Source organism: Monopterus albus, unplaced genomic scaffold (assembly GCF_001952655.1).
Source record: "Monopterus albus unplaced genomic scaffold, M_albus_1.0 scaffold6.1, whole genome shotgun sequence".
NCBI classification, from domain to species: Eukaryota; Metazoa; Chordata; class Actinopteri; order Synbranchiformes; family Synbranchidae; genus Monopterus; species Monopterus albus.
The window spans coordinates 5,125,489-5,147,748 of NW_018127886.1; the positions used below are offsets into that span (position 1 = coordinate 5,125,489).

Here is a 22,260-nt window from a genome sequence, read left to right on the forward strand (position 1 = left end):
ACCAGAACAGTAGAAGAACCTAATTGTATTCATTTTAAAATAAACTAAACTCATTAAGTTCAGGCTAAATATATGAAAATATTAATTTTTCCTACACAAATATTCATAAAGTGGGTGGGGTTTGCCTGCTACAAGAGAATGGCATCCACACACATGCATAGGGAAAATACAGAATAGCAAACACATGAATCTCACATATACCTCTTACATACAGGTTTGTGAAAACACTTCAAAGGCATGCACTTACTCAGACTTTTGTGTATCCATCCTGCAACGCACACACATACAGTATACAATTCTTTCATATTTTTATGCTCAGCAAAGGTGGAAGTTGTCATTTTGTCACTGTCAGTTTGTTCTTTGAAGAGGTACCTGTTACTTCCAATCTGGAATATTTCCTAACTAACAGAAAAATGCCCAAGGGGATGGGTATCATATAAATCTCTTCTGGTGCATTTCAGATTCTCTTTCAGAAGTGTGATGTGTTTCAGAATATATTTAATTTGCACAGGTGCGCTCACACACACACACACACACACACACAGTGGCACAAATCAGTATTTAGAGGGAATTTCTGCAGGCAGGTTTTGCTTTGATTGTGTTTCATTCAGTGGGTGATTTGCCAAGGTCCTTCATCCCCTTTCACATCGCTCCCTGGCTGCACTCAGACAGCTGGGACAGCTGGGTACATAGGAGCTGGATTTCCTCACTCATCCATAATTATGGCAGTAAACCTAAGAAAAAGCAGATTGAATTAATAATGTTCTGATAGTGATTCCAGCCAGTGATGACAGTTGAGATGGCAATAATTGATTATTCTTGAAGTGGTCTGGGTTGTAACCTTCTTTCAGAGGGACACCTACCTCTATTTCATGGTTCAAGAACTCGGCTTTTCTAAGTGAGAAGACAGATTGGCTCAAGGTTAAATGCTTTGGTAAGGCAGTCATTAGTGTGCAGCAAGGGAAGGCTGGTGGTAAGAGAGAAAAACTCTACCCCTTGATTTTCTGTGAGATATCTCCCACACAGACAACTTGGCACATGGAGCCAGGAGTCACAAGTTAATATCAAAGCCCTTGTGTTACACCATTTCAGAATAACATGACTAATTAGAAGAAAACAGTCATCTTCTCATGGAAGTATTTCTGAAATTTGGTTTGGTATTAGACATACTGTATTCATTTGATAATGAGTATCTCTGTCTAAATACATTTCTTCTAAAGAAGTAACTTGCATTAATGAAGAAGCTAATGATCCTGGATGTGATTTTCTGACAAGGAAATTTGCAGAAAATTTAATCTTTCAGCATGTAAATGTAATAATTATAACACACAGCACAGTTATACAAATGGCCTATTTAATCATCCATCCATTATCTATGTCTGATACAGGCCTATTCTTTCTAACTTTCATATATACATAGTCAAAAACAGGCCTTTTTTCTCCTCATTTCTTTGTCTGAATCCCATTTGAGGACTTCGCCTGTGCTTTCAGCACTGTTGTCCTGACCCTGCTCCGCAGCCATGTGTTGCAGCTGTACATTGCTCCCTTGGTGAGTAGGTAGATATCAGACCTCCTGACAGATCGAAGGCAGCTACCTGTCAAACCTCGGGCTGCAAGCACATGTATACCTCAGGAAAGTGGTTATTCTTTCCTTTCCTACACTAACTCTACATCTGAGATTGTATGTTTTAACTTGTCCATCAAGCCACTTCAGTTTATGTATAGCACTTCACTTGTTAGATTCCAATAAGAAGTTTGAGCTGAGAAGAGAGGGTGATGTTCTAACATCGTAATGTTCTGTCATGAGATGAGACAGTGGAGAGGAAAATCCACTTTTGATTACTTGAGAATCCACCTTTGATTACTGAATTTTCATTGCTGGCTGTTTTGCTTACTGGTTAGTCCCAGAGCTTCAGATCACACACGTTCTGATTGTTTGTGTACCCACTCATAATTATCAACCAACTGCAGTTCCACTCAGCTCCACAGAGCTCTATAGTGACTTCCAACTTATTCTTTGGTTGTACTTTACTGTTTGGATCCAGTTTCTCCTCTCTCACACCATCATTTTCAGATGATGGAGTGCACAGCATCTAATTTAATGTTACATTTAGCATTGGGAATATAATTTCTTTCTCTTGTATTTTTTCCCTAGGGTAGACAGGAATCCATTAATGTCCATTCACTTTACCATTTAAGGGCAACAGGGACAACCAATCTCAGGGTATATTTCTGTAGACATAGTGAGTATATGGATAATCACCTTTTCATTCCATGTACTGTGTGACAGTATACTGTAGCCAGTCTATTGGCTTACCAGCTTCTGAGGTTTGGTTGTCATCAGCTGCATTAAATGAGCATAAATACTGTATCTTCAATCAAAGATCAAAGTAGTGGCTGTTCCTCCCATTGCAGCTGAGAACAGAAAAGTAATGTCATGCATTCATTCCTGTATCCTCACATCAGGCATCACTCTTGCATTTAGCTCCACATCCTTGTGTCCTAATGATAAACTCCAGTGAGTTTGGCTGCAGTACTGAGCAGGTGACTGAGTTGTTGTTGACTGTGCTCCACTTGATTAAAACTGAATGACATCATGCACAGATATTGGCAGGGAGGACTGCCCTCACTCAGGCTGCCATCTGGGCCAGAAACTTTGCTCAGTACAGGACAAGCAGAAAATCCCCCTTCGTCCTGTTTACTTCTCACAAGCACCAATTAAACCAAACTCACTTAAGATATGAAAAAACTCGGAGGTAAAAACAAGCTTGTGATGATTTGTGTGTAGAGGACACACTGTTGCTATAGCTGCCACATTGGAGGATCAACAAATTAAGTGAGTCAAAAAGCAGGTACAAGCTGCTGATGCTGTAGCTGTAGCTGACTTTTTGTAGATGCCTTTTTGCCTAATGATTAGTTTATACCTCCAAAACAGCTACTATGAAGAACCTACCTATTAATGGCAACAAAAATACAGGTAATTTGCTTCTTTCACAGGGAACACCTTTAGACAAAATAAGACTGTCTGTTATTTATTTTTGGTATTCTGTTGTTTGAGTTGTCTTTCCAGAAAAGCTGTATATCTAATTTAATTTTCCAAAATGAATAAGTGTATTCATCTCGTCAAACTGAACACTGAGGGAGAGTTAGAAGAAGATGTAAGTAGAGGCAAGAACCAGTAAAATGTATAGCAGGATCACAAGAACAAATAAGAGGAGCTTGATTAACACTTTGACACATACAAGTCAGCCAAGATGTTTGTAAGTACGGATGTTATATTTAAAATGACATTGACTGTAGATGAGTGTGTGGCCGCGTGACACCTCTGCAAAGAATAATGTGCCAGAGAGGGCCCTGATAATGCTTGTCTTTCTGTTTCCTGGCATCATTGACATTGAGTCGCTCATTATAGTATCTCATTTAGTGCGTCGGTACAAATGTCATTTGTGTATTTAAATTACATATATAAACAATATCAAAAAGCTCATTGTCACATGGGGGATGGTTGCATGTGACATTTGTCCCCTTGGAGAGCAGAGAGATAGAGTAAAACTGCATCACATAAAATTCAGTTAGTTCTTCTTTGGGAGGAATCATCAAATTAAAACCATATGAAAATTTCCTTCCGGTTTTGGGAATTAAAAAATTCATGAAAAATTCCAGACTAGTTTTAGATACTTGTGTTTAGGGTGGCTATACTACTAAGTGCTCCTTGGGACTTGAATGTGCTATTATTAGCTGTGCTCACAGTTGGCTAAGGATTACTAAATATTCATTTAGTAGGTTAATCCAAATGGCTTAGCGGGGCATTCATTAATTTCTTCTTTAATTATTACTCTCCCATTGGCTCAAAGTGAAAAATTCTCTTAAATCCCCTCAATATTATGAGTGGATTATGAACCAGAGGCATTGTGCATATAATAACTTCTGACTGTTTAAACTTTATGAGCTGGCAATCTATCCTGCTTTGTGTAGAAGTAATGATGAGAAACGAGGGCATGATCATACACTCGGTTCTCATTAACTAACAAAAAATGTGTTACACAGGACACAACTCTATTTTTTTTTTCTTTGCTGTGTTAAATTGCAACACCACATCCAGGGCATGGAGAAAAAATGTGAACACCTCATGAAAAATCGCAGCAACTGTCAATAATTTTAAGACAATTAGAGCCACTCCTACAGTGGTTAGATGGAATGCCTCAATCATCCCTTTTTGTAAGACTTTTTAAAGCAGCAGGAGACAAGCAAAATCATCTGTTACCTAACTCAAGATGTGTCAGTGGACATTTATTTAACAAAACAGTAAATTATCCTGACAGCAAATGTCAGACCTGTAGAGCCTGTCTGTAGCTTCACCACAAGTTAAACCTCACAAACAGGGACATAATGAACCAGTAGCAGAACAATGACTCACTTCCTTTACTTAAGAGAAAGTAGCGGTACCGTAATTTAGAATACACATTTACTGTACAAGTAAAAGCCTATTGTTTGAAAAGTTTTTTAAATTACAAAAACACTAACAGCAAAACATAAAACTTCAGCAGACTACTGTTCATTTCAGAGGCCATAGAGACAGACAGCCCACACTCACAGGCGAGTATTAGAGGTAGAGTTTCCACTCCACACACCTAACCTGCATGTTTGTGGGAGGAAGCTGGAGTGTGTGAAGAAAGCACAGGAAGAACATGCAAACTCCACACAGGAAGGCCCCAGTCGGGACTCAAATCCGAAACCTTCTTGCTTGTGAGGCGACATTACTAATCAGCACCCAGATCACTAACAATATTCACATGTACTGTAGCATAACATTGAAATAATGGTAACTGAAGTACAAATACCTTAATAAAACTGTAGGATATTTTGGTACAGAAGTCTACAAGAGTTAATGTACTAGTTCCTCCAGTGTAATGTTATTTTACCTAGCCCATATATGCTAACATTTATAGACAGTTAAAAAAGGCTTACTTGTCTCATTTACCTCAACTACTGTACTTTAGTACAATGTGGAGGCTCTTGTACTTCATCTAACACTCCTTTCTTCTGATCTTATTGTTTTGTTGTGCCTGTTTGGGAGGGACACCTTCACCTCATTATCATTCTGTTAAGTTATTAGATATTTAATTAATTGCATAATGGAGCGTTGTTGACATCATATAATTACCAGCACAGCTCCACCCAGTATACAGCTGACTAGAGGTCTAATCAGAGCAAATGAAAACACCTGCGTGGGTTTGCAGAGTCTAATATTTGCAAAGGAATGACAGCTGACAAATAAACCCAGTGGAGGAAAAAGCTCATTACCTCTAACATGTACAGTAGTGAAGTAGCAGTATGAGATAGTACACCATGGAAATAGTTAATCAAGCTCAGTTTGTGCGTACAGCCCCGGGAAGAGCTTTAATTACGCAATAAGTGAAAATACCAGTGGCTGCTTTACAAAAGTGTTTCGATAACAAGTAGTGTAGTAAATATCATTTGCTTAATCATCCATAACAAATACCTGCACTTTAATTAATCAACAGAGGCCACTACAACTTTTATTTGGGTTATGAAGAGAAAGCAAATAAGTATAATTCTTCCAAAGAAAGTAAAACGCATAAACAAACAAGCACATAAATAAATATCTTCTGATAAGCAAGATCATTTAGGCTTTCAAGCCACCCTGTCAGGTTGAGGATGTGACGATGTGGAGGAAAAAAACATGTAAAAGTCCACCTTTGGTGTCCTATGTGCCACTTCCGCCACGGGCACGGGCAACTGCGCATAAACTGAGCACCGACGGTAGCCGGAACGCGAACACTTTCTGCTGTTAAAACTAATCTATTCAGTGAAATTTGAAGACATTTATGCCGCAGAGCTCCTTGTTATAACTCCCCGTGGCGGGTTTGGTTTGTATCAGCCTGGGAGCTGAGGGGGCAGGACTGCCAGGGTGTCCTTAATGAATGCGCCGGAGATTGGAGTGTGAGTGGAGCTGAGGACCGGGCTGTTACTCGGACTCTGAACACACCCAAGACACAGGGGTGGTACGGGTGAACGCCAGTGTTCAGGATAGTCTGCCTTCAGAGAGTAAAGAGACGAGGGGAGAGTTTGGGCACATTTCTACCAGAGCGAAATCCGCACTTTGTGGAGACGAACTTAACTGTCGCCGTCTCCTCGATGTTTGGAGCTGCTCGGCTGAGCAAGTGAGGAGATACGCGGGGTAACATGGATCTTAGAAAAGGGATAAACGTTAGCAAACACCGCAGGGGACGCACTCAGGTAAATAATTACAACTATTTGCTTTCTCTTTATTTTATGTGAACTCATTTTTGCGCATGCCAGCATATTTGTGTCCACCGTGCCTTTTATGACCATGCGTCAATTGGGTAACAGGTTTGAAAGCCCAGTTTTCCAAGTTGAGCTGCGCATTTTTCACATTAGAGATAACATTCCCAGTGCGCTTGCCATGACCTGTTATTCCATGAACCTTTTCTGCAGGGCACAGATCCATCTATCAATTTTTGCTCATTTACAACCTCTGGCAGAACTGGTGTTGTCACTGATCAACAGGGGACTGGACACAGTCATCTCTCCCTTTCTTTGATTGCAGTGAGCTCCGAGCTTGATTGCTGGTTAGACTATCTGAAGTCCTCCAGTGTGCGCCTCTGTTGGAAATCGTTACTTTCATGAAATCAAGTGTCCATATGTTCGAGAGGGAGCTGCCTTGCACATTATGTTTCTGATGGGAAGTAAACTGGATACGTTTAAAAAAATTAACCTTGTTACTCTTTCTTAATATACATTTCACAGTTCGTGTCATTTTAACCCTGTGTTTGCAGGGAACTCGGTTGTAAGCATTGTCTTTTGTTTCATGTTGACATCGTGCCAGCTGGTTGTTCCTTGGGCATAAGTGTTACTACGCAAATGTTTAGTTCCCTCTAAACACTACTCTGGAGTGCAGTTACTCTTCTTCCCTTTTGTGTTCAAGTGGTTGGAACAGCAGAGCTACTACACATCTCCTTGGGGAAGTGTGCTTATTGCTGGACCCCTTTCTGTTGATGTCACTGGCTCAGAAAGAGCAGAGGGGGGAGGTTCTTAGTGCCCCACTAAGCGAGTCTGGTTTGCATGAGAAGTGAAAAAACGGCACATGGATGGAAGAATGTGAATGCAGTATGATGTTAGTAGGGATTGTTGTTTATCAGCATAACAAAACTGGTAAGCACTGGGAGCAGGATGATCCACAAGGTTTCTTTAGACATCTGTTTCAGTTTTGTGTCTCAGCTCTTCATCCTTCTTATGTTCAAAAGGAAATCAGTGGATGCCAATATTTTACCTGCAGACTTGAGATACAGGTATAATCTCATCTTTTCTTTTTTTTTTTTCCAAATGTAAGTGCAGTTTTGGCGGTGCATTCTACACAATGTGCCTGAAATAGTTTTGATCACATGCTTACCTGTTGCCTTAAACTGTTCAGCCAACAGCCCTGATTTGCACTAATCAGAATGCAGATAATTTCCCCAGCATCAAAACACTTCAGTCTTTAGCTACATGCATTGTTTTTGTGTTTTGTCATGCACACCAGGCAGCGCACAGTGGGGAGTTGTAAAGTTCATGTTCAATCCTCCTCCTCCTTTTTGAGTCAGTGACATCCTCAGAGATGTGCCCATCCATAAACATTAGTTCTGGCAGAGAAAATATCATGCAAGTCACAGACAAAAAAAAAAAAAAAAAAAATCCTCACAAAATCTATAATGTCCATTTTTGGTAGGGCTCAAGTTATTTTTCATGTTTCACTTTTGGAACTGTAGCATTCTCAGGTTTAAGTGATTATCACTGTACATAACTCCTAAGTACATTAACACCTTGTGTCGTAACTGTGAAAACAACGTGGTGTCAACATTAGATCATACACTCCACCAGATTTTCTGTGATCAGCATGCTTCAGGTTTGTACAGACTCATTAAGCCACAGTGCTCACAGACACTTTAGTCTGTTTTTTTTTTGGAAGAGGATCTTTCATCCCTGACAGTAATAACAGCTTGTGTTTCTCCATCATGGGCTTAAAATGACCTCCAGTGATAACTGCTGAGTTCAAACACCAAAGATCTAAATCGGTGTATTTAAGGAACTATTAATTAGCGGGCTCTTAAATCCTAATGGGATCCTTAATTACTGCCTCCATAAAGGCAGGTGCAGTGGAATTATCAACCAAAAAATGTAATCAGGTGTAAGACAAATACACGGTATGTTTGCTGCAAATTCCCAGTTAGAGGGATTAAATCCAAGCCATTCTAGCCACAATTGGTTTATTTCTAATAAAATAAAAAGTCACAACCATTTTTAATTGGCATGCAAATTACCATATACCTTGCTCTTTATGCCAAAACCTGGGCTTGGAGCATGTGTGCAGGCAGTAAGGACCCTTTCAACACCCTCAGTTGGTCTTGTTATAAGGGAGATTGGGATGAGCCTTTCTTGGAGCACCCCTGGTGCAGTCTGAAGAAATGACGAAGCCGGCATGCGTTATGTCACGCCTGTGGCTTGTGTACTTGGATCAAAACACCATTAGTTTCTTTGTCTTGTGCCTCTATTTGAAGTAGGATCTTGGCTGGGGAATACGTTGGCACTTCCATGACTCCCGTGGTGTGCCATTTGTGAGACACACAAAGCCTCAGCTCAAGGAAGGTTTGGGCTCATTGCTTATAGCCACAGAGATTCTTGAAGAGCGAGACTGGCAGGGGAAAAGGATCGTTTGGACTTTCTTATTTATCTCTGTGGAACTTGAAAAGTACCCTTGAGTTCAATGTTTACAGTCAGTATAAGCAAAAGTTAAACCCCTTCAAACTATCTTTTGATGATGATGTGCAGCAAGCTGCAAACAGGTTTATGGGCCTAAAAGATGTATCTACTGCTACTAAATGCACAATGGCAGGTCTATGATGAGAGCAAAAACTGTTTTGTTAAATTTGCAAACCTTTATTCTTGGTATCTGAATAACTAGGCCCCACAGTCAAAATAAATACAGTTTATGAAGAATTGTCTTTCAGCTCTGCCCATGTGAAGATAAAATATATATGCCACTGGTCCACAGAGCTGTTTGGTAACTCGTTGACTTTGTGTGTGTGTGTGTGTGTGTGTGTGTGTGTGTGTGTGTGTGTGTACTGTGAATGCAGGATTAAGAAGTAAGTTCATGTTCCCTACGACTACTAGTCTTAACTCGAGCAACCCCAGAAAATGAATTAGTGGAGTCTCCTAGGAGTGAATGAGCCTCACGTGCAGAAAACCACTGACCGAGCCAGTGTTTGTAGATCAAGTGAAGTCACAGCTTAGGTGATTAAAGCTGCAGCATTGTACAGTGCCATTTTTCCAGGTCTTGTCTCGTTCCTGTTGAGTGTGGGAGTCTGGTTTCATTTGTGATTCAGAGCTCGTGGGCGTGTGTCAGTGTGTGTGGGCTGCTCATGTATTTCAGTGCGAGTTTTGTCTTGATATGGATTCTTCAGCCAAAGGGGCCTGGCGTACCCCTTCTCTTAATACATTTCTGAGCCCTGAAAAATTGATGGCAGCGGAGAGATCAGGTGTAGCAGAGAGGGTCGAATCAGCTGCCATCACTGTCGGCTTCTGTGGCTGGCTGAACTCCAGTCTGGGGTTTATCAGCTCCAGGTGGCACTGTCAGAGGAAAGAGGCGTCACTTTTGGAGAAGTGCTTTGTTTCCACAAGTCTGAAGCCTCCCTCAAAGCAGCTGCATTCAAATAAAATGAAGCACTCAGTTGTATATCCATGCTTTCTGCTGCTGCAATACATGGCATTGAGTGGATGTGATTAGATAATGTCCTTATAGGCTGCAGTTGCAGTGATTGCCTTTTCACTCGGTTGATTAAGAAAAATAACTGATTAATCATTAATGAAGAGATTTGTGGCCCTGGAATGATGTACTATACATCTCTGCCACAATGTACTCTACAAGGAACAAAAGATAAAATGTCACATCATGAAAAATGCCCATCAGAATTTTTTGAAGTGCAGGTAACCTCACTTCTTCAGTCCAAAACCATAAAATGCTCAGTTTCCAATTAAGTAAAATAGAAAAAAAAAAGTTAGCCTGAATTAGTGAATTCCTGACATTTTTATATAAAAATTTATGATTTAATGTTGACTTTATCTTTTTAATGGAAACATTTCCAGTAATCGTAATGTCTTTACATAAGACTAGACATTATTTGAGATGTTGGTTATTATAATAATGTGACATTTTTCTGCCAAACTGCACTTGCATATGGAAATGTTTACTGACATCATGAAGTCAAGAGATGACATCTCTGAGCTGCACCTGACATTTTGCACGTCTTTCATCATCATCATTCACTTCTAATTAAAATATTTTGAATATTAAAATATTGGAAAGCCTTCCCTATCCCATAGTAAATGGCATGTTTTTGCATACTTTTGGTGAACTAATCTCAAAGTATTTGAAATTGGCAGGTACTGTTTATTTTCTTTAGAAGCTGACAAGTTTGTGTAAGTACAGGTACTTAAAGATTTTATTTTTTTTTTTGTAGCTAGGAATATGAGGCACTTGACGGGGATAATGCTGTGTGCAGCATCTCATCGTATGGTCAGCAGTGGTTCAGTCATTACCCAGACAAAAAGCAAATATGTAAATCTGTGTCACTTATTTTGTTATTGGTGTATGTTGTCTGCCTTTGTGAAATGAGTCTGAATTTGTTGCTGTTGTGTTGCATTTAAATGCAGTGGAGTTTTACAAATTGGGTCAGGTAGTGTTTAGGCCAGTGCTGCTGTTCCAGACTAGATTATACTCCATTTTTAACCTCTAGACTCCCCCCCCCAGAAACATGAAACTTAAAATATTGGAAAGCCTTCCCTATCATCAACCTAGATCTCATACAGCAAACAAATCGGGGAATCAATGTGGGATCAAAGTAAGTCACCGACCTTGTCACAAGAGTAATTCATTTGTACTGAAGAGAAGGTCAAACACTGCCACGGGCGCTCCCCGTATGCCCCATCTTCTTTGTGCTTGCTGTAGTTGGGTCTGCTATCGCCCCCACTAGTGCCACTGTCTCAGGGCTCATGAGTAAACGAGATCAAGAGGTTGCTGTTAGAAGCCTACAGATATTATAAATGGGATGTCCTGTTCACATGTCTATGATCGTGTTGGCTTGTTGAGCAGGATAAATTAATTGTAAATGACTAGAGTGTCAAACATTTACATGGGTGATAAAACAGTGGCTTGAACAGTTTTCGATGACATGAAATGTGTCACAAGTGTACGAGTGTGAAATTGCAGCGACGGTTCAGCCTGCAGCCCGAGGTGGCATATCTGTTTGCTTTGCTGGCCAAATTAAAATGTGATAATTTGTCTAATATCCAGTAAATGTTGTATTTTGTCCAAACATTTAAATAACATGGCGTACAGGTGCCAATTGGGGGGGGGGGTTGCGGAGTTCCTAGGTTTCTTTTAAAGACATTTTGTGGAGTAATTTATTCAAGGCGTGTCTCATAATTATTCCCTCAAAGGAGGAGCGCTCCAAAAATATCCAGGAGCACAAGAAGGTATTTGAAGTCTCTGTTTTATTATTAAAAGCCAACATTTACTCATGACACTGCATCCTAATAACTGCAAGATAAGTTGGAACTAAGATGACACTCTAAACCCAATCTCCATAATGAGATTTGGGGGGGTGGGGGTGTTGCCTTTAGTTATTTAGTACATGCAGGAGGAAGAGAAGTGTAGGCGAATGTGTCAGGGACGTGGTTGATATATTCACATAAGAATTAGAATGCTCTGTCATGTCTTTCACTGGTGCAAAGATAAGAGGCATACAGATAACTTGAGAAGCTGTGCAAGTGTGATCTTTCAGTTGTCTGCTTTTTTGGCACTTGCCTCTTGATAGACTTTTTTTTTAATTATTAATTCTTTCCTCATTTATTTCAGCATCTTGATGGTGTGTAGTCAGAGGAAACTATCAGTCAGTTAAATGTACCACAGAGAGTAAGTTTGAGCAAAGACCATGGTTGATTTCCTCTCTTCTTCCCTTCTCACTCCATAACCACCTCTACTCAGTGCAAACGTTTATCTGCTGCTTTATCAGAAAGGATCACCGTGTCGGGGGCGTTGGAGCATTTGGGCAAATAAATACATCACCGTTTATCGGTGACAGGAGGAATGCATCTCATTATCATTTCATAACTTTTTTTTGGACTTCATTTGAGTCTGAGCAGGGATAGATCACTGTTTAGTCCTTGAGAAAATCAATTGTGTGTGTGTCCCAGAGGGCAGAAAATGGTTTTGTGCTGAGTACAGTCAGGTCTTTATGTCAGAAATACATAACCCCCCCACACCCAGCTCAGACGAATCTGAGGAGCCAGGACAGTGCTTTATTACATGCTAGAGATGTGTCTGCCAAGCAGCTTGCTTTTTGTTTCATCTCAGCAGGTTTGAGTGCAAGCAGGCAATCCTTTTACATTTCTCTTGCAGATATGATCACTGTTGTGCAATGTAAAGCTCACTTAAGTACTTTGCTTGGATAAATCGTTTTCAGTGTTTGCACAGGACACAGCAGGTTCTTGATTATTCTCACAGATAGACATAATACCTATTACAGTATCTGCAATTTCAGGTGGAGCTGTCATTAAATGTCACCTAGACCTGAAAAGTGCTTGCAAAGATGACATGTTGTAACCCAAAATTTTTGAGCTTTCAGCTTGATTTTTTTTTTCTTTAACTAGCAAACATGGACAATTACTGTCTTTGTGAAATAACACCATCTGATGAGAGTAGTGACCAGTGTTTCTGAATGTCTAATGGCTTTCCCCCCTTACTTTCCTTTCATTTGACAGAAGAATGGTGAAAGTGCTGGAGAGGACAAAGCCAGGATTCTACACACCTGTGATTGGATGTGAGCTTGTAGTGACCTGAGACCATTAAAATGGAGTTGCTATGGAAACTTACACTGCTGCTGTCATTGGTGGAGTGTCTGGCAGGTAAGCTTCCCAGACATGCACTTTTTTTTTCTAAATATATTGTTAGCATAGGGGCTATGAATTGTCATTTATAGGTCTGCAGCTGTGGTGTTTGGTACCTTGGCACACAGGATAGATGGCACTTAAAGTCAAATGGAAAACTAAAGGGTTTTCTGGCAAAGGGCACCCAAAGCTTTCCACCAATTTTACACATGATAGAAAAGATTCATGTTGTTGTGCTGTCACCAGCAAGTCAAGGCAGCAAATCAACATTCCTTCAGTTGTGCAAAGCAGCTATGTGTTTTTTCCCCCCAGACATTGAATTCTGCTGCAGAAGAAGAAGCCAGGTTTGTACTGTATCTCTGAAAGGCATTTCCTATCTAGCAGTTATTTTAAATAGAGCTTCAGTTGTTACCCTAATTTAGATTGCTTTCGTAGTACTACAGAAATCTTGTCATTGATCCCGCCTTAATGAGACCTAATTTTCTTCTTTTTAAAAAAATGTTCAGGGTCAAATGCGAGTTTTCTTCCGAATGACGCTGAGTTTAAATTAAATAAGGGCTTTGTCACCTGGGCACAGTATCTTCAGGAACGAGTAATCTTTCATGTCGCCTTGCTTCAAATCAGCAGCCCCTCCTCACAGCTGGGACCCAAAATAATTAGCATGTGTGTTGTCACTGTGTGTATCTGTTTTCTGCATGCACATCTCTTATCAAAAGTGTAACAGCATGTCGGCACCTAAATTTGCCTACATGGCTATTAGCACCACTTATCACTAGTACACTGTCAGCGGACGTCTAATGAGGCTTTCCCCAAGGAACTGTGACTCACCGTGGGATTAGAATCTCCACAAGTCTGGATCACATATCATGTCCTCCGGAAGTGTTCTGTTAAATATATGTTGGTGGATTTCTGCCATACTGTAAACCTGGCTGAGTTTTGATCTCAGGCAAACAACTTGGTCTGTGCTGCACATGGTATTCCTGCCACAGAATTTACTCTTGCAGTTCACAGCTGAGATTTTGAAACCACATTAAGAGTTTTGTATTCATAGTAAATTAGTGCTTAACAAAGGAGCAGAGGGCAAGTTGTTTTTGAAAAGTATTATGTTGCACAGCCTTTGCCTCAGCCTTGCGGCTCACAAAGCAGTTGATAACACTGAGTAACTGGGCATTAATATTCTGTATGGGGTTACATTACATATGCTCTGTTTGCAACACAAATATGGTGCAATAGAACAATAGACCCCACCACACCACAAGAGGAAGACACAATTCTTACCTCTGGTAACAAGTTATAATTTGATTTTACAAATGAGCTGGGATTCTTTTTAGTTTTCTAGTGTTATCAATTATGACAAATGTCCATCATGCAGCATTGTAGTACTTGTGTCCAGGACTCGGACTTGAGTCCCGATTTTCAGTACTTAGGACTCCCCCTGGCCTTGAACTCTGACTCGAGTGCTGACTGTGTTTGGACTTGGAAGCTGGCATATGATATTGACACTGATATTCACACTTCTAAGTAGTGTGTGTGTGTGTGTGTGTGTGTGTGTGTTCTTATGAGTACATTTGTTTGGTTGTTGTGTCGCACACAGTACTGCAAGTAAACTCCTTTAAAATGGTGAGAGCTGGACTGAGACTCCAGGAACGGGGACTCAACTCAGATTCTACTTGAACTGTTCTTTGGTGACTCAGACTTGACTTAAACAGTGGGGACTCGAGATTCATCTCGAACTTGAGGTATAGAGGCTCGACTACACCGCTGCCTACTCACTTTGAAGTAAGAGATGGACTTGATTTATTGACATAATTTGAATTTATCCTTTGTTGATTAAGGTTTCTGAGGCCTATCGGCGTGTAACTGCTATTTATACCAGAGAATATAGGTAGTAGTTTTTAGACTGTAGGTCTCCTTTTTTTCCAATTTGTTATCATTAGTACAAGGTAAGGGTCAGGAATCTACGTAAGAGTCATTAGCATAGGGTTGTTATTTATAAGCTGAGTTTCCTGGAACTGACGTCAGTACGTTTGAGTTGTTTTTCTGTCTATGAGCCATAGAAGATGAAGTCTGTTCATTTAGACCTTGACCTTTTGAATGCGAATTCCTTGTTGATGCAATCTCCCAGGCCTGAATAAAGATCTCCGATTGTGCTCTCACCTTAAGGCTCCTTCATTGGTTCTTCACTAGCTGCAGCTCTTTTCTCTGAGCACATGCAATTCCGTGCAGAGAAAGCACAGTGTGAGGAGGTTAGATTGGCGCTTCTAGGTAGGTTATTTACCCAGACTTGGGAGTGTTTTCTTAAAACAGTAGGTGCCGATTGTGTGGGAGAGCAGTGGGGCCAAGAGGAAGTCAATCCCATTGCGAGTTCATCTGAAGGTAACCGCCTTTCCTCCGTTCCTCCCCCGTGGGTCTGAATGGCCCGAGGCAGGGGTGTGCATTGTACAGTGTGTGTTTGTGTGAATGAGGGAGAGACAGAGTGCAGGAGAAGAAAGAAGAAGCAGTGAGGCAAGCCGGGATGTGGTTTGCTCCACACTTATGCAGCTCACCTTCACACAGCAAGCCACTTCCAGTGCAGGATCAACAGCCAGAAGTGGTTTTTATACAGTGACAACCTGTTTTGGTAGAGTCTGTTCACAAAGCTGTATTACCAAGAAAGCTCCATGACTTTTTAATTGCAAAGTAACCCATTATGTATAAGGACTGGACATAGGAGATCGAAAACATTCAAATATATTAGAGATAATGTACAACAATCTGGTCATTAGGAAAATAAGCACCAGGAGGGGAATTAAAAATCTCTGCTGTGAAGCTCACTGCACATATTCCCTCTTATGACACAACCACTTTCCAAGAGCATAAATAATTTGAGGCAAAATATTGATTTTAAAACATTTTGCTTAAAGTGCAATGAATTTACAAGCATCTGCCTAAAAAAATAATTGTCAGGAGTGCAATCACACAGACATCTGTAGTTGGCATAGAACGGCTACAGCTTAATAGCGTCGGAAATGGCACTGCAAACAATCCTGTAAGATTGCTCTAACAAGCAATCAAATGCTTGGTGGTCTCAGAATAATTCAGAATTAACATCAGGAAAATCTTCCATGGGTAGATGAGTGTGTCTCCAGTGTTTAGAGTAATGGTGCCTTTTTGGCACATGGTCTTGATGTTTAATTTTATGAAAAAGCAAAGGAGAGTCCAGGACTTGTTGAAAGTGGAGTGATACGATTAAATGTCCAGTGTTTTGGAAACCACTCGCCTCAGAGAAGCCGATCAGAACAGCATATTCAACCAAGCTGTAATGAGTCTTCACTGTGCACAGTGACTTGGCACAGCAGTCGTGCAACCATGAAATAAAATCAAATTAATGCTTGTGCAAACAATTTTATTGAATAATACATGAGCTCATGTTAATAGAAACCTATAAGCCACATTTTCAGGTCTATTGGACGTGCTCGTATGTAGATCAGAAGAGCTGTTTGTTTCTGTAATTGTTCCTCATGTTAGCGTTAGTTAAACTTTGAGTTGGCATGTGGAAAGAGTCTGGTTGTGAAGACATCTGTTCCTAAGTGACAGGGGGGCTCATTTTGAATAAAAATGTAATATTTAGTTTTCAGGCTAATGTGATGAGCCTTGGTCACATCAAGTGGATATCGTCCAAATTTTTGGGCGTTTTAGTGCAAAGTTCCCTTTTAAGCTGAGCTGCAGGGAGGCACAGAAACAAAAGTTTTGTACTAAAAAGGCCATCTTTTGGATAAGGTTTTCTGTGGCTGGAGACATTTTGAGTGTACTTGTTAGCATGAAGCCAAATCATATTGCAATTTTTGGATCTTTACCTGTTTTCTGTTGAACTATAGCAATTTTCTCATATCCATTCTGACCATTTCTCACATTCATGTACAGTTAACACAATGAACACTGCATGAATCTCAAGCTTTTTTGGTTAGGAACCGGGTTTGAAGAAGGAAAATTCAAATGGTGGTGAGATTGAATTTTTTTTTAGAACATTTTTTTTTTTTTTTTTTTTTTTTTTTTTTGTAGCAGCAATGAAATTTGAAATCCTGCACCGATAAGGCTGCTTTGAACATGACAAGTATTAAAACAATTTTTTCATTTAGCTGCATGTTAAGGGTGGTGGTAACTTTAACCACAGAGAGAATTTGGTCACTTTATTTTTGTGCCCCCCACATGCACTCCATCAGTGAATTGGTTTCCCTATTGTCCTGTGACGGGTGGAACAAACCAAATCTGATATCTTGATAGAATGGGGAAAATAAATAGTGCCTGTGGTTGCAGAATAATTTATTGCAACTCTAATATATCCTTCTTGTTATGAAATGGAAAATTTTGTTTTGCTTTGATTAAAAAAAAAAAAAAGATCTTAAAATTCCAGGGTCCAATCTGAACAATTTCCATAAAATGACTCTGTGGGTTTTTGTATGACACAGCCATTGGTCATTCTATATAAATGCTAATGAGATGAGACTTTCAGCCCCTCCCTTGTTAATCTAAAGCAGGTCATAGCGATGCTAGTGAGTGAAAATGACGGACTTGTTCTGGCCAGATTTATAATCTCCTAGAACTACTTTTTCTTTGCTCTGTATTCCCAGAGATGACTTGACTTTCAAAAACTGACTTGACTCAGTAGTTCATCAGAACATGGCAAAGCCTTTTAGGAATCCTTAAGCAAGGATGTTATTGCATCTTTGAAGTTCTGCATAAGTGAAGACCATTCCCCGGTGACTTCTCCCCCCCACATAGGTGGCGGTATTTTCATTTAATCTAGGAATGAGAAATCATCCACTTTGTGTCGACATACACAGCGTACAGATAATTATAGACTCTCAGTAATGTGTTTAGTGTATTATCTCTGGTGCAAGTTGCTTATGCAGTACAGACATATTTCAGTTTGTCACTCCTGATACCAATGTGAAAACTTTACATGTGTTAGCTTGCATAGTAGCAAAGACATGAGTCATTATGGTCTTAAGTTATCAGATTTATAGAACAGTATATTTTATCAAACATTTGTTTTCGGTATCACTGATAATGCACACACATACTATGTAGCAATTTAAGTCTCTGTAGGTTTGAAAGTATGTGTTGTGGTAAACAAAAAAGGCGTGATATTTGTTTGGCTTTAAAGCTTATTAAGGTGTTCATGAGGCATTTTGTAAGAAATATGGGCAAAGTATAGGAATACACTGTGCATGATGCACTGTTGGAAAAATGCAAACCACTAATGGTTAAATAAAGCAGTGTGTAAGTTACTGTGCTTGGAAACATTATGGCACAGTTTTAATCCATGATGAATGTTTCCATTAGTGTGTACTGGAGTAGCTGGTACAGTAAGTGACAAATAACCCTATAACCAATTTTGAGGAGGAAAAGGTGGTGATATTAGAAGAGTTGGATGACAAATGGCTTTCTCAGAAACAATATGGTCCTGGGTTTATGTAGACATTTAATAGAGAAAGCAACAACCAAAAATAGCTTTAATTTGCCATTTTCAAATGTGGGATTGGACTTAATTCTGTGTTTTCCCAGTGACCGTGGCATTGGAAACCTTTGAAACAGGGGCTGTTAATGAATTTCATACGTGCTAGCTTTTGATTAGCTAGAGCAGGGGTCTTCAACCTTTTTTAACTGAGAGCTATTTTGACAAAATGAAAGTGGCCAAGAGCAACTTGTATTTTATATTAGGCTACTAATTTCATTTATTCCTTTTATTTTATGGAACTTTTTAATAACATGGGGTCTGACACGGGTCGGGGGTTAGACTCAATCCGCCAACATGACATGCACACTGTGCCTGTTATGTGTTGCGCTGCACCGTAACCATTCAGCTATTCATTTATTGTATTAAAACTGATCTCCAAACCAAATCAGCTGATTAAGATAATTGTTTTGTGTCACAGTTGTTTGATGTTAATATCAATACATTAAACTTGTACTTAACATTTTGAATGGAGAACTTTGACTTGTAACAGAGTACTTTTACACTGTGGTATTGCTAGTTTTACTTAAGTAAGGGATCAGAGTACTTCTTCCACCATTGTGTAACACGCTGCAGGCCACAGCATAACTACAGTAACTGAGTCATGGTAACGTACCTCCTGTTTCTTGTACAGTAAATCGTTTCATTTAAGTGAAGACATTTAACGCAACATTATCCAAAAGAGTTTCAAACATCACAGTAGCACTGCAGATGGCTGCCTTGGTTGAACGCTCTTTCCATGAGACAAATTCCTCATGTGTACTAAACATACTTGGTCAGTACAAGTTGATTAAAATGAAATTAAATCACTGAACTGTGTAACTGACAAACAAGCTTGACAGGAGTGTAACTCATTTGACTGACAGATGATTTGCAAATATTGGTGTCAAAGGAGGGAGACAGGACAGCTGTGTCTTTGAGTGAGCTGCGATTTGAACATGTTTACTGAGAGAAGTTCTGTTTAACATTTTTATAATGCATGCATTATTGGCTACATGCTGTATATTCTCTGAACCTTCTCAGAATTTGTGAGCAAGGTACTGGCAGCTTACGAATGACACATTGGAGAATGGTGTGACGTGGCCAGATACAGACTGTAAATGTAACTGGCAAAAATAACAAGAGTCAGCAGTGGTTAGGTGTTAACTTGGGTGCACTTGTAGCAGTAAAATACTGTATGGCCTGGAATGTTTTGTATTAGTTTGGGCTATTTCTGTTTTATGGATTTGTAATGTGTCTTCTCACAACATCTAGTGCTGGATTCACAAGAATGTGACAATTTCCGTTCACAATTTTACCTTTTCCACTCTCACACTGGTGAAGTAACTGTCTTATTTACAGGTCATTGTTCCTGTTTTTCCAAGGACCTTGAGAAGCAAAGGCCCACAGATATTTCAATAATCAGATGAGATGTGATTTGAATCTATACTTTGCTCAAATCAAACCATCCTTCTGCTCTGGAGTAACACATTTGATGCCCCTGAATGAGAGGCCTTAAAGATGTACGTTATCAGCCTGGGCAGAGGGGAAAGATGCTTTAAAAAGCAAGATTAGCTTTTTTTTTTTTTTTTTTTTTTTTTTTTTTTTTTTCTTGATGCATAAAACCCTGAGCTGAAACGAATGGATTTGGGACCCCACAAACGGCCGATACCTCCCCCACAGCTGCCTCCCCGTGTGCCTGTTTATTCATGCTGAGGTAAGCTGGAGAAATTCATTTGCTGTCAGCTAGTATTGAATTTGAGATTAGTTTTTATTTCAGCCTCCAAAACAGCTCCCTCTGCCTTCCACTTGTGCTGCGATGCTGAGTCCTGTGTTGTGTGAGGAGCCTTCAAAAATGGCTGCACATATCACCATCTGGCAGAAGGTGACAGATATGAGTGGAGGTGGCCTTTTTTATAAAAGCATCTATCTGCATGTGTGGTTAGCTTCCTGTGAGGATTCAAGATAATGCACTTCTCTGATGGACACTTTTCTCATCATTGTAATTACTTTCTATGATCTGTTTTGGAGACCTGTGATCAGATTCTAAAACACTGATTCAACATGGTTTTTGACCCCTTCTTAGATCTTGAAAGGGTTAACAACCCACCAACTAGTGTTTGGTGTTTTGGTTTTAATTTTAAACCTTTACTAGTGCTCAGTCATGTTTCCAGTGCGCATCCATAGTCTGGTCAAGGCAACAAGTGTATGGCACCACAAAATGAAATCTTTGGCCCGTGTGGATGTCAGTCTGAGCCGCACTGGTGCAGCTCAAAGTTCCATGACCAGAAAGCAAGTCTGAAAATGATTCTGCTCTCCTTACCGTATCTTACACTCATTCTTGTTAAGAGAAACCAACGAGTTTCAGAGGGTTTGCATCAGTTTGAACTGAGCCCTCCAGCCCACCCCCCACAGCTCAACCCCTTCTTATTATTCTGACACTTATTCACCATCAGAATAGCAATTGCTACAGTGCTGCCAGATCAGGTCTGCCATAGCCGGATCTTTTGATTAGTTTCTCATTAAATAATTAAGTACTGCAGTCCACTCAGGCATTTGTGGTTATTTATTAAAAACAAGTTGTTGCTGGGTCATACTGTACATACAGTACAACTCCTTAAGTCCATTGTCTGGAAATGATGTTTTGTAGCATCAGTTTTTTGACATTGTTCTTTGTGGTAAACTACACACACAATTAATGACTCGGATTTAACAATCTATCAACAGTGAATTGCAGTGCAGGAACACCTATAGGATAAGTGTTTTTATCCATGTGGGCAAACGTCAAAAAAATGTAACACATTCTGAGGCAAAAATACAAAGATACTGTTCTGTTTGTGGAAAATTCCACAAGTTAATTTTGGATGAAATATACTGTATTTTTTTCACCTGATTTATTTTAATTTAACATTTTGTCCTTTGAGTAATCCAGAAGTCAGAACTAAAGTACCAATTAATGACTGAAGTGCTGGATTAGGTTTGGGGGCTGCCAGATGAACAGCTCCAATTTTTAAGCAGTTTTCAAAAATGATGCTGAATGTAAATATTTGTGCCTTAATAACTAAAACCATTTATCAATTTAATAAAGCACAGTGATTCATCTCATGGTTACCCCAGGCTTTTTAATCCTGGCAAGTCTGTGTACAAGTGTGAGGATTTGTGTTTGAATGCAAACTGTACACCGAGTCTCTTCTGGTAATCAGTCATCTCTCAATGCTGCTTCGAGGGACACGCTTCATCTAACAAAAATTATAATTAGAATGGCTTTTATTCTGTGTAACTTTCAGAGAGGTTTATCCTGGTGGAGAGGAGCAATCAGCAGAAAACGGTCCCTTGTGAACCCCCCTGCCCATCTTCCAGAGAGTTATTTTGAGGATAAACCTGTACCCTTTGGGCTCCAGAGACTTGAAAACCTGCCTCTCATACAAATTATTACCTACAGAATCTTCTCATTTCTGTGCTATTGCATAAAATGTAAATGTGTTCTGACAAATCCAGACAAATTCCCCTTCGATCACAGAAAGAAATGTTTATTCCAGTGAAGTGTCGACTGCCCCATGGGTCACTTTTTCTGTGGCGTTTGCTTGCTCAACATACATTTGTCATTGAGCCTTTATAATTAACTAATTAAATGTCACACTAGACACGCTGTTGATTTTGTTTGTGTTTCTTTTTACAATGTGTTTTTACAATGACAAAGAATCAACAATGCCATAATATCATTCAGGGAATTAAGAGTTATTGTAGTAATTTAAGTGCTCTCTGTTTCCTGTTTTCCTGGTAGAACACAAACAGCAAGATGAATAATCTTTGTAATA

General features: G+C 39.7%; 1 protein-coding gene across 2 annotated transcripts in view; it reads left to right on the plus strand.

Annotated features, from left to right (window-relative positions):
• The first annotated feature begins 5,570 nt into the window (after nucleotides 1–5,570).
• cntn3a.1 (contactin 3a, tandem duplicate 1) overlaps nucleotides 5,571–22,260 on the plus strand; it is a 73,524-nt gene continuing 56,834 nt past the window's right edge. For both annotated transcript variants that reach the window (XM_020620453.1, XM_020620462.1), the window contains exons 1-2: nucleotides 5,571–6,261; nucleotides 12,841–12,984. In XM_020620453.1, the coding sequence (XP_020476109.1) occupies nucleotides 12,930–12,984 (55 nt within the window). In that variant the 5' untranslated portion in view covers nucleotides 5,571–6,261; nucleotides 12,841–12,929. The remainder of the gene's footprint in view (nucleotides 6,262–12,840; nucleotides 12,985–22,260) is intronic.